Raw genomic sequence first — 14,291 nt, forward strand, 5'->3', positions numbered from 1 at the left:
GAAAAAAAACTAAAACACACCCGAATTCAAAGTTCCTCCCCATTTTCAATGGTCGGAACAATTGTTACACATGCGAAGCGTAGTGTATGACTACAAGGCAGATTTTGTTAGGCCAGCCTAAGTCGTCAAATATAAGTGCTAATTTAGTTGCCAGAAATTTTTTAAACATGCGAGGTGAACAATGCGTTCGCTTTAAAACACTAACTATTTGCCCAGTTGAAGCTTCCGTATACAGAGTGATAACAGCTCTGGCGTGATGCAACTACGCGTAATCGCAACTCATTATTAGTAAATAAATTCACACTGCCTTAATTGTTTCACACTTCCGCCTTAAAGGTGTACTGAGTTTTCTCGACCTTATCTTCATTGCCTTTCCTTAATTACAATTTACCTTTTAACGACCAGCCCTGATGTTAATTCATTAAATGAACCTTAAAAAAGCTATTTGGTTCATACAATGCTACTTAAAGTACATTTCAAAAGTTTTCAGAACTCAAGATTTTTGCAAAATTTTTGAAATGCATAATTAATATACAATTTGTCTTTAAAATTTTCGACTTATTGCGTGGTTGCTTTTAGTGTAGATTTGGTGATTTTTTTGTTGCATAGCATTGGTAAGTTATCAGTTTCCGTAGCTGCTTTACTGGTGGCTAAAGGTTGGAACGTTTAAGGGCCCGTGGCATTTAAGAGCCCGTGACTCCAAATCTGAAAGTAGGATATTTGAATCTGATGCAGAGCTAAAGTTTTATTATTCAAGGCTTAGCCTCTTTTTCCTTTTCTCCCACCTGCCATGAGCATCAATTCTATGGTGTAACGAGTGGTCAAAAGTTGTCATAGTCTAATATTAAGTCCGCATGCCAAATTTCATTACAATCGGACAATTTGAGCAAACATTATACTTGTAAAAATTGGCAGTTAGGGAAGGGGGGGAAAGAAAAGAGCCAAGGTTTGTGTTTACCTCTTCTTATTTCTCTTTTAGAGCTGCTTTATATCGTTTTGTCGCTTGTGTTTGCGAAGTTCAGCTGCACCTCTGTGTATTTTTTCGAATTCTACTTTATTTTCGTTATTTGTGGTGTATCCCTGGAGTTTTACCACAGGTTTGTACATGTGTTTTTGCCTGTCTACGTTGATAAAAACTGGTTTTGCGAATCATTTCAAAGCTATTGAACTATTTTAATTTATTTCAATTTTTAGATTAATGTCAATGAATAGGATTCCAAATCTTGTAGCGTAACTGATGTTTAAAACATCTGTTTTAACTGAAGTAGTCTAACTAATCTCTGACTCATCACGTTTAACATGACTGGGAAGCGAGATAAAAAGCTAGATGAAATGAGGGAAAACTTTCGCAATAATATTGCGGCTGTTTTTGCTTCTGTCGATCGAAGCCGTGATTCATTCACCATGTCTCAGTTTTACGAAGTGTTTGAATCAGTCACAAAAGAACAGTTTCCAACCGGTCAATCTCTTGGCTTCTCAAATGATCAGGATATGTTCCGTTCGGTGGGGGATATTTGCAAGTTGGAGATTTCAGAAGGATACGTCAGGGTGCGAAAGACATGGCCCGAACAAGCTAGGACTCTGGGTACTCAAGGGAGTCTATCGCAAAATATCCCAGGAAGGCAAGCTGCGCGAAGGAACACAGTCACGAGTCAATCTTCAGATGACGATGTACAAATAATATTCGATCGGAACTCAAATGGGACACCTGTCAATCATGGTTTCTCAAATCAGCAGCAGCAACCACTACAACAGCCGCAGGAACCGCAACATCGACAACAGCAGTTCGGAAGTCAGCCGTTCCAGAAATTGCCACAAGAGTTAATGCTAGGCAATCAAAATACAGCTAGGTATCCAGTTGGAGGTTTTAACGGCCATCAGAATGTTCCTATGAGGCCTCTGGCTCAGTCGTATGGGATGGTGGGCTTTCCAAAGAGTGTGTCCCAGTTACAGAGACCGAATTCGAACCGGAGCAGCCCTCTAATGCCGCAGCCAATTAGACCGCTTATGGGAAGCCCATTTGATCACCACGCAAATTTGAATGCAACCTCTATTCATAGTAGTTCTATTAGTTCTATTTCAAACGAGTTTCCGTTGATCACAAACAGTGCTCTGAATGTTTCAAACTGTCAAAATAGTTCAACATCGCCGAATAGTCTCAATAATACAACATCGGCAGCAATTCCGAAAGATCCCAGTCGTCAACGATTGAAGACATTCAGAGAAGAAGTGCAATTCTTCCGCGTTGAGGAGCAGAGACGTCTGGCAGAAGAAGAACTGATCGGTCTGTTGGGTCCGCAGAAGTATTCTTCTATAAACAAAAGTCGAAATTGGGCTAGTTTGAATATTTCCGACTACTGTGCGCTGGTTGACGAGCACCGCAATAATCGAACAGTCACGGATGCTAATTTAGGGTAAGTTTTTTCAAGAGGAGTAATTTACTGTAAAAAAGTGGATTTTTTTCTGGTATTATTTCACTTATTTTTAAGATACTTTGTGATTTTTGGTCACATTAAAACGGATTCCAAATCGAACGCAAAAAAATTATTCAAATTCTTCACCCTTGCGATGAGCAAGGGTTTTGCAATCGGGTTCTAGACTTTTTTTCGTAAATAACTTTGTTCACAAGACTCATTAGTCTTCTGGGCGTTTCTGTTGCAACGGACCTATATTGATTAATGTTAACACTTTAGTCATCCGGTATTATCGAATTTTTTTTGTAATTTAACCAACTCGAATTTTTTTTGTTTATTTTCGGCTTTTTAGGTTTCGTCATACTTTATATCGACTCTTATTGCGTCCTTTAATGACCGAAAAAAATTTTGGGTGCGCGTGTGTGTTCTGAGGGAAAGAGGGACTCAAGTTTTTAAATTTTGGTGGATTTTTTTTTCGACATGAATGGCTTCTTCAGGTATTTTCGGCTTTATTGCCGCTTGCTTGTTATAAACTCAATCAAATATTAGGCAGTATCTGGCGTAGAGGTAACACAACTGCTTAAAAAGGCAAAGTCTTGTGGTTCGAATCCGGCCGGGAAGTGTTTTTGAAGTGTTTGTGCTTTTTCGTAATATAATCAGTCTGTTTATTTTGGTCGGCTTAGTTACCGTAGCCCGACTTTTTTTTTCAAATGTTCAGTTTTCTTCCAATTTGCTGTACCACTCATGCTTGAGACGACAAAGTCCGGGAGTTCCGTTCCAGTCGAGGCATGTTTTTAGCAAACTGAAAATTTTCGGTTAGTTTTGATTTTTGTTTGTCTGCTTATTTTTGTCGGCTTAGTTTTGCAAAGAGGAGTTTTCAAAAATTCGGACTCTTTCTAGCATTTTTTCTAGCTCTTTCTAGCAAGTTTCTAATGGTGCAGTCAACATTGTTACGGTTGTTTTGGACTTCTATTGCGTTTTTTATTGACAAAAACGATTTTTGGAATTTTTAAAATTTGTTTTCATTTGATCTTAATCATAGTCATTCGTTTTTTTTTACCGCTAGTGGCGCTTCGCCTCTATTTGAACCTTGTTTTCTTAAAGACAATTTTTGGAAATAATTACGATATGTTGCTGCTAACGCGCGCAATTGGGAAGCGTTATCAAATCTGAACGTAGTTCTTTTCAGGCTAACAACTTGTTAACAGAATCATTGAATCATTTTTAGAACTTTTTTAACTCATTTTGAGCACATTTTCATTTTACTTAATCTTCATATTCTAACTGTGGTATTTTTGTTGGTTTTAACTGTACCGACTCCTATTTTCTATAACTTAAGCTTTTTTCTTCTGTTGTTTGTCTTCTTTGCTTTAGTCGGTTTGAATGGTTCTAATCTATTTTATATAGGGTTAGTCGTTTCTTTTTGCGTCGATTTATGGGCGAAAATGGTTCTCATGCACGTGTGTGTACCCCGTACGAGGCTTAAAAAGTTTCAAAAAATGTTTCATGCTACAACAGTATTTTTTTGGCTCAAAGGCTGTCTGACCAAGTATTGTTGGCTTAGTTGCCGCAGAATAAACAGTAATACTTTTTGATCCAGTTTTCTCGAAATCTTGTCAATCATGGAAAATTCTGGAAACTCAGCGGGCTATGAGCGTTTGATCATTTTTTCGGTGATAACGGGTGTAGTGAAGACGCTTGCATAGATCGAGTTGATTTTTTTTAGAAAATTTTTTTGAGTTTTTTTTTTATTACGAAAGTGTCAATGATAAATTGACTTTGAAATTCAACGGCCTTCAAAGTGATTTAATTTTTCTTTCAGTCTCGAAATTTTTGAGGTTGCCTTGCGTTCATAACCTTTTTCCAACTGACTGTTGGCTTTGTTTCTAATTTTTCATTATTTTTTCATATAAAAATAAGATATCGAAAAACGGAAACTTTCAAAGGAATCAATTTATATTTCAATTTCCTTGCTCATCAAGTCTTTTTAAAAGCTCTTCTGGTTTTTAAAAAATCTTGTAATCCGGAACTAGAGTTACCGTAAACAACTGTTCTTTTAACAGCACTTGCTTTACAAGAGCACTTGCAATTTTTTATTATTGAACCTTAACAACTTCTAGGTTCCTTTCATCTAGTACTGGTGTAACTCATTTGCTTCTGCACCCTAATTTCTGGGGTTTGAGTCCCAGTTAGACCTTGCTCTTTTCAGTATGTTTGAAATTGAGATTTTTTCCCGGTAAAATATGAAATGTAGGACTTTCGTTTGCCAGCTCAAGTTTCGTCGGCTGCCAACTTTTTTGTGCTGTAATGGGGCCTTGAAAGTTTTTTATAAAATCATTTTTCTGCTCAACTGGTTTCTGCTCAAAGATTATCAATTGCGTTTTTTCGGCGCGCGCGCTCCCCCCTCAAAGTTAAAATTACTGGCGCCTTCTAGAGTCAGTCACCAAAAATGTATATCTCTAAATAGTACAAAGGGCGACCCTTTGGGTCGGCAGGGGGTCGAATCCCTAAAGGGCGAAGTCGTCCCCCCATCCACCCTCGAATGCAAAAGTTGTTTAGAAATGTGGATGTGAGTGCTGATTTACAAAACCAGCAGGAGAGAAAAACTAGGACAAGTCTTTCTGCAACTCCTCCGCGTCCTACCGTATCGTCAACATATACTTCTCCGCCTCTGCGTTCTGTTGGGTCCAAACAGGGTGGTGGGTCTGCTCTTAGGAGTGGCAACAGACGTCATATGAATTCACAGGGCGATTCTCCTGAATTTATTTGTCTAAATGACAATCCGAGTCTCCCGGCTGCCCCTGGAATTGGAGAAAATGATGTAATCATGCAGACGGTTGACAAAATAGAAAGGGGTGAGGTCATGAGTTCTCAGGCGATTCTGCCCAACAGTGTGATCACCCAGCCAGACTTGGACACTGCTTGTAAAATCATCTTGCAGAACATGTGTTCAAATGGGGAGTTTGTATGTGCTCCTAAAGTGGAAAAGGCGTTGCTTCACTACTACCGCAAGAAGAGCCTGGCGGACTTCAGAATTGGAAATGTGAGGCACGTGAATCAGATTGCATGTCTGAAAGAGCTGAGTATGAGAGAGCGCAAGGTCAACTTGTATATCGACATCTACGTGGAGGTTAGTTGTGATAATGTCGAAAAAGTAGAAGTTATTACCATTCTTTAACTGAAAGAAGGACTAAAAAAACAATGTTTCAACAAGGGTAAGCAATGGAACTTCTGAAACCTCAACCTAATTTTTATCAACCACATATTTGCAAGAGGCGTTTGAACCGTTGAATATGTGAATTTGAACTATTGAATCTGAACAAATTAACAATTTTTTGGAACCTGAATTTGATAACTTCAGTGATGGGAATTTTGAACTGAATAGCCAAACGTGGATGCAATAAAATGGAACCCATTGGCCATACAGGTTCATCGATTTCATCGTCTCTGAATCGGCTACTAATCTGACTTATTTTCTTCGTTAGCTGAGAAATGTCTGCACCATCAGAGATCTGGAGACTCTTCTGGTTGCATTGCCGACGCATCCGTCTGAAGCGACTCCCTCTTCATCCAGTGCAACTCAGAAACAGACATTCGAGAGTGTATATCAGATGGGGCCCCTTTATAAGAACCCAGTTATATACGACAAGTTCAAGTTCCCCACCGACGGCTCAGTCCAACCCCAGAATCTGACCTCGAGTATGGTCGCTTCGCATTTTAGAGACTATCTGGTGAAGAATAATTTATGGGCTACACGGGAGTTGCAGACCAATGATTTCCTCATGTTTTTGGCAGATGCGTTGGATGTTGTCAACCCCTGGCACATCGGAATCAGAATAATATCTCTGCCTCTGCTAAAAAGTGTAAGCCTTCAATTCAGTCTTGTACGGGAGTTTCTTTTAATGTCTTAGATGATCGTTTACAAAAAACTCGGCTCAAAATTGAAATCGAATCTAGACCCTTATACGATACTTTTATGATGAGTCAATTTGTCATAACCTAGAGAAATAGTTTTAGTGTGACGAAGTATTAGAGTTCAGTTTTCACTAGCGACGCTTGTTTTATCTTATTGTTGCGATGACCCATGCCCCCACCTATGGAACCTTAAATAGTGAAAGTAAGATGTGTTAAATCGAAATTCAGGTACCCCAAATCACCTTCAGGGTCGCGTGGCGTATCGTTTCAAAGCCTTCTCAGTTTCCCCGACTAAAAATTATCGCTTAAGACTGACTAAATTGGCTGTTAAATAACATCAACTCAACTGCTTTTCTCTGAATGCCTATATCAGTCAAATATCGAAAAGATACTTATGAAAAAACTGCTGAACCTCTGTCAAAATCTATTGAGTTCCCTTTAAAATATACCCCCCCCCCCCCCCAAGAAAACAAGGCCGTAAAGTTTTGAGCTACTTTCACGGCATCCTTGTTATAGTCGGAATTGGAAATCCTTTTCGTTTTGTTTGAGGTTTTGAGCAGAGCTCAGGCTGATGGGAGACGAGAGACGGAGAAGATAGCCAATCAGAACGTTGAGTTGCTGTTGGCTGATATGCGAACCGAAATAACCGCCATACGATGTCAAGTGGCGGCGTCTCTTCATATTAACACCAACTCTGTTTTCGCTTTTATCCAGCAAGTCAAATTGATGAACACTGCCGAAGTTCTGAAGAAGTGTTACAACCTTTGCAAACCAATTTTCAAGTACACCGCACAAAGTTCAAGTAGCGAAGAGAAGAAAAAACGGAAAAAGTTTGCCGAAGTTTGTCAGAGTTTTGAAAACTTTTTCGACATTTGTCGCACTAATCCGGTGGCCGAGGCGCTGTTTGAGTTCTCCCTTTTAGTCAGTTCCAAAATAGGCGACAGCAAAGTGGTCTCGGAGGCTATCGTGTTTGTGTTGGACAATCAGGATCTGTGGCTGGAAGTTGTTCGCTACTGCCCGAAAGAGTTGGGCTGTGAGCTGTTTTTCAAGGACTCCGTGGCAAACGGAACGGAGACAGAAGTGGTTGATTTGGTGTCCGATGATGAAGAGAGGGGTGGGTCATCTTATCGGAACAAACAAACGATCAAGTTGGAATGCGCAACAGGAACTGAAAAAGGTTAGAGAGGAATAAAACTGGCGAAATTGATCCTTTTTTCAAAGTTAAAGAGACGTTCAAATACTCTGGACGAGGAGTGGTGGAAGTATATCTATATATTTACTTGGAGGCAAAATTTGTGGTTCTATTTTTAAACGAAACAATCTCCGAAATCGCTTAAGAAGACCCAAATTTTGCGAGTTTAAGAAAAATTAGTTACTGGTTATGCTTTCGTAGTAGTACTTCGGATATATTGCTTAACTTGAATTGATACGGTGTTTGATTGACAGAAAAACTAATCGGAACTAGTAATGCCAATACATAATGACCCAAAAGAAACTATAGAGAACAAGGATAGCCGGTTGCTGTGCAAGTAACACAAAATGTTCGGAAAATTCGTTAAAACTACAAACAAAAATTCTTCAAAACACTGCCGTTTTTTGTGCGTGATGTGATAAGAAAAGTTAAAACTTAGTAAAATTGGCATAATCGACAACAATGTTTTCAAAAAAAAAGAATAACAAACCAAAAAATGAAGAAAAAAAATTCAAAAAAAGCTCGATTTCTTTTCCAGTTTTTGCACATTATTTTTGCACTTGCGACGTTAAGTGAGCGTAGTGTAATAGTACGACTATTCTTTTTTTCTAAATTAAGTCGCAAATATTGGTGCTATTTTTGATGGCACTTTAACGTCTTTTTGATTGCATGTGCTTTGACATTCGAATAGTAACAAGTTTACACACAGCTATTTGTTTCAATTAACAAAATAATAGAAACTCGATTTCAGCAGAATCTCATTTTTTTTCGCAACGTTTTGAAATGCATTATTTATACATAATATGGTTTTATGCTATCCAATTTTTTACATGCAAAGTTATTGAGGATGCCTTTAGTTTGTTATATTCCAGTTTATTACTCGCCAAATTTTGAATTATTGTATTTGGTGCCATTTTTGCTGCATCTCATTGACAGTTTTTTCGCACATGTTGCTGCTTTATTTGTGACTAGTGTTTACCGATTTTGACGAGTTAATGGCCGAGAGGGCAGGTCGTGAGTCTCCAAATCTCCAGGTCGCAAGTTCGAATCCGATACATAGTAAAGTCTTACTTATTCGAAGCTTATTTCTATTTTTCCTTATTTCATTTTAGAAAACAGCTTTTTGTCGTGTTTTGGCCAGTGTTTGCGAAGCGCAGCTTCGCCTCTAGCTTCATTCTTAATTTTTTTAAATCTTTTTTGTTTAATTTTGTTTGGAGGGAAGTGCCGAATAAAGCTTACAAAAAATAGTTTTCGTTAGTAAAAATCATGTTTTTAGTCTAAATGACCACTTTTACAAGTTATCATCTCTTTATTCGTTCGCTTTATTCGAAGATTTCGAACCGGATTTTCTCGACACTGTGAACATTATTTAGAAATTTCTTAATGCGCGCGGAATCACGACTAAAAGGGCTTTAATATGATATATCGTCTGATGTTTATTTGTGGTACCTGATTTTGCATGGAAAACAAAAAAAAGAAAACACGCATAGACGGTTACCGTGCTAATAGCACAGAATGTTCCTACTGTAGTCTTGAAAATATATATATATATATATATATATATATATATATATATTTTAAATTAGTGTCGTTTGTTGTGTGGTGTAATAAAAAATCCGAACGAAAAATAGATATAGTTCATAGTCAAACTGGAGAACAGATTTTGTAGAAAATGGCTTGAGAAACACAAAATAAAATCGTAAAAACAATTTAAAAAATTTCAAAAATGTTTTCTTGTTTTTTTGCGGAATTTTTTTTGACTTTTTGAAGTTTTTGATTCCTAAAATGGCGCTTAAAAACTTCAGCCCTACTCAAAAATAAAAGTCTTCATTAAACAGACTCTTTTATTTGGTGGCATTTTTGCTATAACAAAGGAATTTTCATAGCATCTGTTCTCTGTTTTATTTGTGGCTTGTTTTTGTGATTTATTAAGCGTCCGTGGCTGAGTGGTTTGCGCGAGATTCATTATCTCTAGATCGCAGCTTGAATCCGAGAATTGACGAATATTGACTAATTCGAGGCTTATTTTTTTTCTTATTGTTCTTTTTTGTCGTGTTTTAACTAGTGTTTGTGAAGCGCAGCTTCTCTGAATCAAAAATTATACATGATTATGCGCAAAGGAAAGATTTTCCAAGTGAAATTTTCAGCGAGATCTCGATTTTCACTGATTAATTAAATAATCTAGAACCTATATGTTGAATAAACTCGATCCCAATTTATTAAGAGTAATGAACGCAGTGAGGGTTCTTATTTAGGTCTTGCTGATTTTTTTGTTTTTTTTTTCAGGATAAAGTCTTAAAATTTGTTCACGCTCAATTTTGATTTTTCGGGGTTTGACTTGTGATTTCTTTTTAAGTTCAATGCATTTCCATTGTTAAAAGGAAGGCAAAATCCACTATCGAACAGCAAAAATGTAAAGGTCACCAAAAACGTGGTTGACTTCTAATTTCGAAATTGGAAATTAATTATCAGATATCCCAGTGAAATAAAAGTTTTGCCTATTAATCCAGTTTTTCAACTTGGGTTAATTTTAACAAAAAAGTGTCAATCATAAATTGTTTTGCAAACTCAAAGAGCTTTAAGGCCATCTATTTTTTTCTTTGAAATTCAAAAGTTGAAAGATGTTTAAAAAAAATTAAGTCAGTTTTTGTTTCAGTTTCATTGCGTTCATTTCTCGTTTACAACTGTCAGTTGGCTATGTTTTTTGAATAAGGTTCCGAAAAAAGAAATAATTGAGCACTAAATAATGACCTAATTGATAAAAAGAAAACGATAACTCCTTTTTGAACTATTTACAATCATGTTTCTGTTCAGAGGAAGAAGCGGAGCAATTTCTGATGTCTCTTCTAACAGAAGCTAAAGGCACAGACGCGAACAACTCTGTCTCATTGGAACAGTTGGAAGCCATCGAGCAACGAGTACTCAACTCGAAGTTTCAAAAAGTTTTGGAAAAAACTACCATGCTTGAATTCATTTTTTCCAACCAAAATTTACAGAGAGCTTTCTCAGAGTCAATTGGAAATGACAATAAAGCAGTTAAGAATATTTTCGAAAATAGCTGTGGACTAAATTTGAAAAAATTGAGAGAATTTGTTCAGAAAATCGAACCAGAATCAAGTGTTGAACAAATAATGGAGTCTTTGAAAAGAAGCTTTGACCTTGAAACAGAGCATGACGAGGATATAAGACATCAAGTCGAAGAAATGATTGAGATTCCTTTTGATGAAACTGATGACGTGATTCCCTACGCGGGATCTTTTGCAACCTCGGTTGACCTGTCAAGTTCTGTCATGGAGGAAAAAGAATTGACCCAGCTAGCTTGGAGTAAAATCCTAGAAATCGAACATCTCGAAAGTATATCGTCTAAAATTAAGTGGAGCGAGTTTTTCAGAGCAACTTTGGGTAGTTTGGACAAATTTTTGAAACAAAATGACAGCTTTTTCCGATCTAAAAACGTGAAGTTTTTGCGTCTTGATGATTTCGAAGTGGTTAAAATCCCGTTCGAGTGTTCTTACGAAGCCTGCCGCAAATCTGTTGAGAGGCAAAATGGCAGAGAGTTTTCAGCTCTGCTTGTTTCACTGATAATTTCAACAGGTGGTGTGAAAAGTTTCCCATTTCAGTTATGTCAATCCGAACTTCATGCATCTTTCAACGTTTTACTCCAGCGAAATCTGCTACATGAGTTTATTGCGTCTGCTGTAAGCGTTTTGCCTTTGATCTATGTGCCCCCTATTTTTTCAAACTTGCTTAAACCTGTTGCCGAGAAGGTGGGGTTGTGTGATTTGGAATCGAAAATGATGGATTGTGTGATAGCTGAAAATAATTCTTCCAAATTATTAAAATTGGCAATGGTTGGAAACGTGATGGGCGAAAAACAATGGGTATCTGCGCTAATTAACGAATCAAATTGGCATGATCAATCTGTTGATTTAAGTGTTGAAAACAATCAAGAAACCGACCGAACTGGTTTTAAATTTAGTCTGAGCGGATCATTTGAAAAGAGGTCAAGTCCAATAGCTGAAACATCATCGGTGCAGACAACTGAAAAAGATTCAGCTGATGTAACTTCAATCACAAAATCGGACAAAGAGCAGATTGAGTTGAGGATTAAATTGGATAGAGAAGAAAGTTGCAGGAAAATAGTTGACGTTATTTTGAACGAAGAGTTCGGCGAGGGCATCGAAATGAACAGCGAAGCCCGAGTTCTATTGGAAAAACATCAAGAGCGAATCGGCAGGAGCTTAGAGCGACTTTCAAAAGAACTGTACTCTCAAGACGTGCATTTTATCCTTGAACTTATTCAGAATGCCGACGATAATAATTACAATTTGAACGTTGCAGATTCAAATTTAGAGCCGACGTTAATCTTCGCCCTCGATTCGCAGAAACTAACAGTGTTTAACAACGAAACCGGCTTTGAATCTCAAAACATCAGAGCTTTGTGTGACGTTGGCAAAACGACTAAGGGAAAACACAGGAAAGGATTAATTGGACAAAAGGGAATCGGATTCAAGTCTGTGTTCCGAGTGACTGACAGACCGCAGATCCATTCTAATGGATTTCACATTTGCTTCGACGTAAATAACGGGCCTTTGGGTAAGTTTTAAAGTATTTTAGTTCTTTGAGTTTTTAATTACCCAAGCTTGAGATTGCTATGTCACATTTTTTGAAGCTATTTATTTAACTCGCCTTGCGAAGTTTTGACATAATATTTGACATAGGAATGTCAAATTGATAGTTAATTGATAGTCATGTCATTGCCATTATGCTAAGCAAAGATAGTGCAACCGGGTACAAGACTTTTTTCCGTAAACAACTTTTTTCCATTCCCTGAATCATTTCATTGGCACCATGGTTAGTGAGTGTAGTATGTAGTAGTTGCATATTAGGTATGGGCTTTGGGTTCCTGTTTGCGGAATGCCAACCTATCTATCTACTAACTAATTGAATAAAACTAAATGTTATAGTTGTGAATTGAGATTGGTTGATTGAAATTAGTTACATAAATAAAGCATGACAAATACTGAATTCTTTCAACGGTATTCCGACAGAGAATGATTATGGTTTTCACTTCATATGTGGTTGCTGTGGGAGACCTGCCCCGACCTTGACTCATTAAGCAGCACTCTAATTAATACTCATCTGATTGTCGGCTAGACATGACCTTGTATGCCGTACCACATTTCCCCCCTTTTTAAATTTGGAGTGTCACTGATATGGAAAATTAAAAAAAAAACAGCGCTAACAAATTATTTTCAAAATGTCAAGTTCAAAGTTTTAGTTTCAGTCTCAAATTTATTTCCGCTTCCCTTCTATTCCTTTTTGAAATGATATTTTGAATACTCTCATGGTTCCTTTCGGAGTTGGTGGAGAAGATGACAGATCCTTCCCCCCAATGTTATCTACATTGGGTGGCGTTTTGGGAGACAGGTAACTATTTTGGCTCTGGGAAATCTCTTTCACCGCATGTCTGATTGGGCTTCCGTAGAAATGCGTCTGTCTCTTCGATCTTCCTGATATCATAGAAGAGTTAGAAGCTGAGTCGTCTTCTATATCGTCTATAGCCGGAGAAGGGGACTTTTTCTGTTTCTTCTGCTTGGACACCTTCATCTTGCATTGTTGTGGCTGTTGGTGAAATTGTGTGCTTTGTATCTGTTCATCTCTTTCCTACGAGACCGGTATCAAATTCTGTGGTTCCGATGTTTTGGCTTCGAGGTTGAACTCGACGATGCATCCAGCGGGGTCATAGTCGTCATTTTTTCAGGTTCTGGCTTAGTTTTTCTTTTAGTTTCGGATTGGGTTGTTGTTGATGAATTTTCTGCAGTAGGATGATGTGCTGATGTCCCGATCTGGGCTAATGATCCCATCTGAACGGTGGCTGATGAGGATTTTGCGATCGGGGGTGGAATCACCCCTCCTGAGCTTGAAGATAATGTCAAATCTACGACGGGTGACGACCGGCCTCATTCCTGCTCCTGAGAAGGATGGTTTGTCTGTGGCGGACGTTCCCTCGATCGATTTTGGTGCAATTTTCCTTAGACGAGAAGGTAGCTGTGTAAAGGTGGCAAGAATGTCGTCTTTGATGTTAGTTTTTTGGCTGAGGACAAAGTAGGGTTAAATCATCTTCCGACGTCGTTGTGCTATCGTGTGCTCATGGTCCTTTTCAGCGTGGTTTGCTTTGAGGAACTCTGTTTGCTTGAAAGAGAATTATTTTTTAACCTAATTGCTATATGTTTTTTCCAGATGACTTTGCCCGATGCTGTCGTGTATGTATTTTCTAAAAACTTTACAATATGCTCGTTGAAAGGTCTGAATATTTTTTTGCCGGATCTCCTGTCTAGGATTTTACGAAACACTTCTACTTTAGACGGATCCGAAAGAAATAAGTTATTTTGAATTTGCCAGTTTGGGAACGTCGGATCTGAATCTCGAAGTAAGATTGATCCTGGAACGTCGGATCTGATTACGAAGTGAGATTTCTCCTAAGTGATGCTGCCAATATATGGTTTCTGTCCTTCAATGTCTTCTTTTTTCTGCTTCCTGTTCCTGAGTGAGTGCTTTCTTCATTGTCATCCATTCACTAGCTGACTTTGCCAACCTTTCTAGAGCCTGATAGTACGGTGTTTGTGAAATTGATGTAGTGGGACCTCTGAAACTCGGTGAGACATCTGGACTTCTGGACCCTTTCTTGACTGTCTTCACCCTTGGTCTGCTGCCACAGTTCTGCCTCTTCTGTTCTGCGGTTAGCCCGTCTCTTTCTAGGTTTCTGG

General features: G+C 38.0%; 1 protein-coding gene across 1 annotated transcript in view; it reads left to right on the plus strand.

Moving 5' to 3' along the window:
* The first annotated feature begins 1,197 nt into the window (after nucleotides 1-1,197).
* Nucleotides 1,198-14,291, plus strand: part of LOC134854917 (uncharacterized) — a 32,023-nt gene continuing 18,929 nt past the window's right edge. The window contains exons 1-5 of the mRNA XM_063871318.1: nucleotides 1,198-2,414; nucleotides 4,974-5,544; nucleotides 5,900-6,277; nucleotides 6,879-7,506; nucleotides 10,336-12,117. Of these exons, the coding sequence (XP_063727388.1) occupies nucleotides 1,300-2,414; nucleotides 4,974-5,544; nucleotides 5,900-6,277; nucleotides 6,879-7,506; nucleotides 10,336-12,117 (4,474 nt within the window). The 5' untranslated portion in view covers nucleotides 1,198-1,299. The remainder of the gene's footprint in view (nucleotides 2,415-4,973; nucleotides 5,545-5,899; nucleotides 6,278-6,878; nucleotides 7,507-10,335; nucleotides 12,118-14,291) is intronic.

The sequence above is a fragment of the Symsagittifera roscoffensis genome, chromosome 9 (assembly GCF_963678635.1).
Source record: "Symsagittifera roscoffensis chromosome 9, txSymRosc1.1, whole genome shotgun sequence".
In the NCBI taxonomy this organism is placed as follows: Eukaryota; Metazoa; Xenacoelomorpha; order Acoela; family Convolutidae; genus Symsagittifera; species Symsagittifera roscoffensis.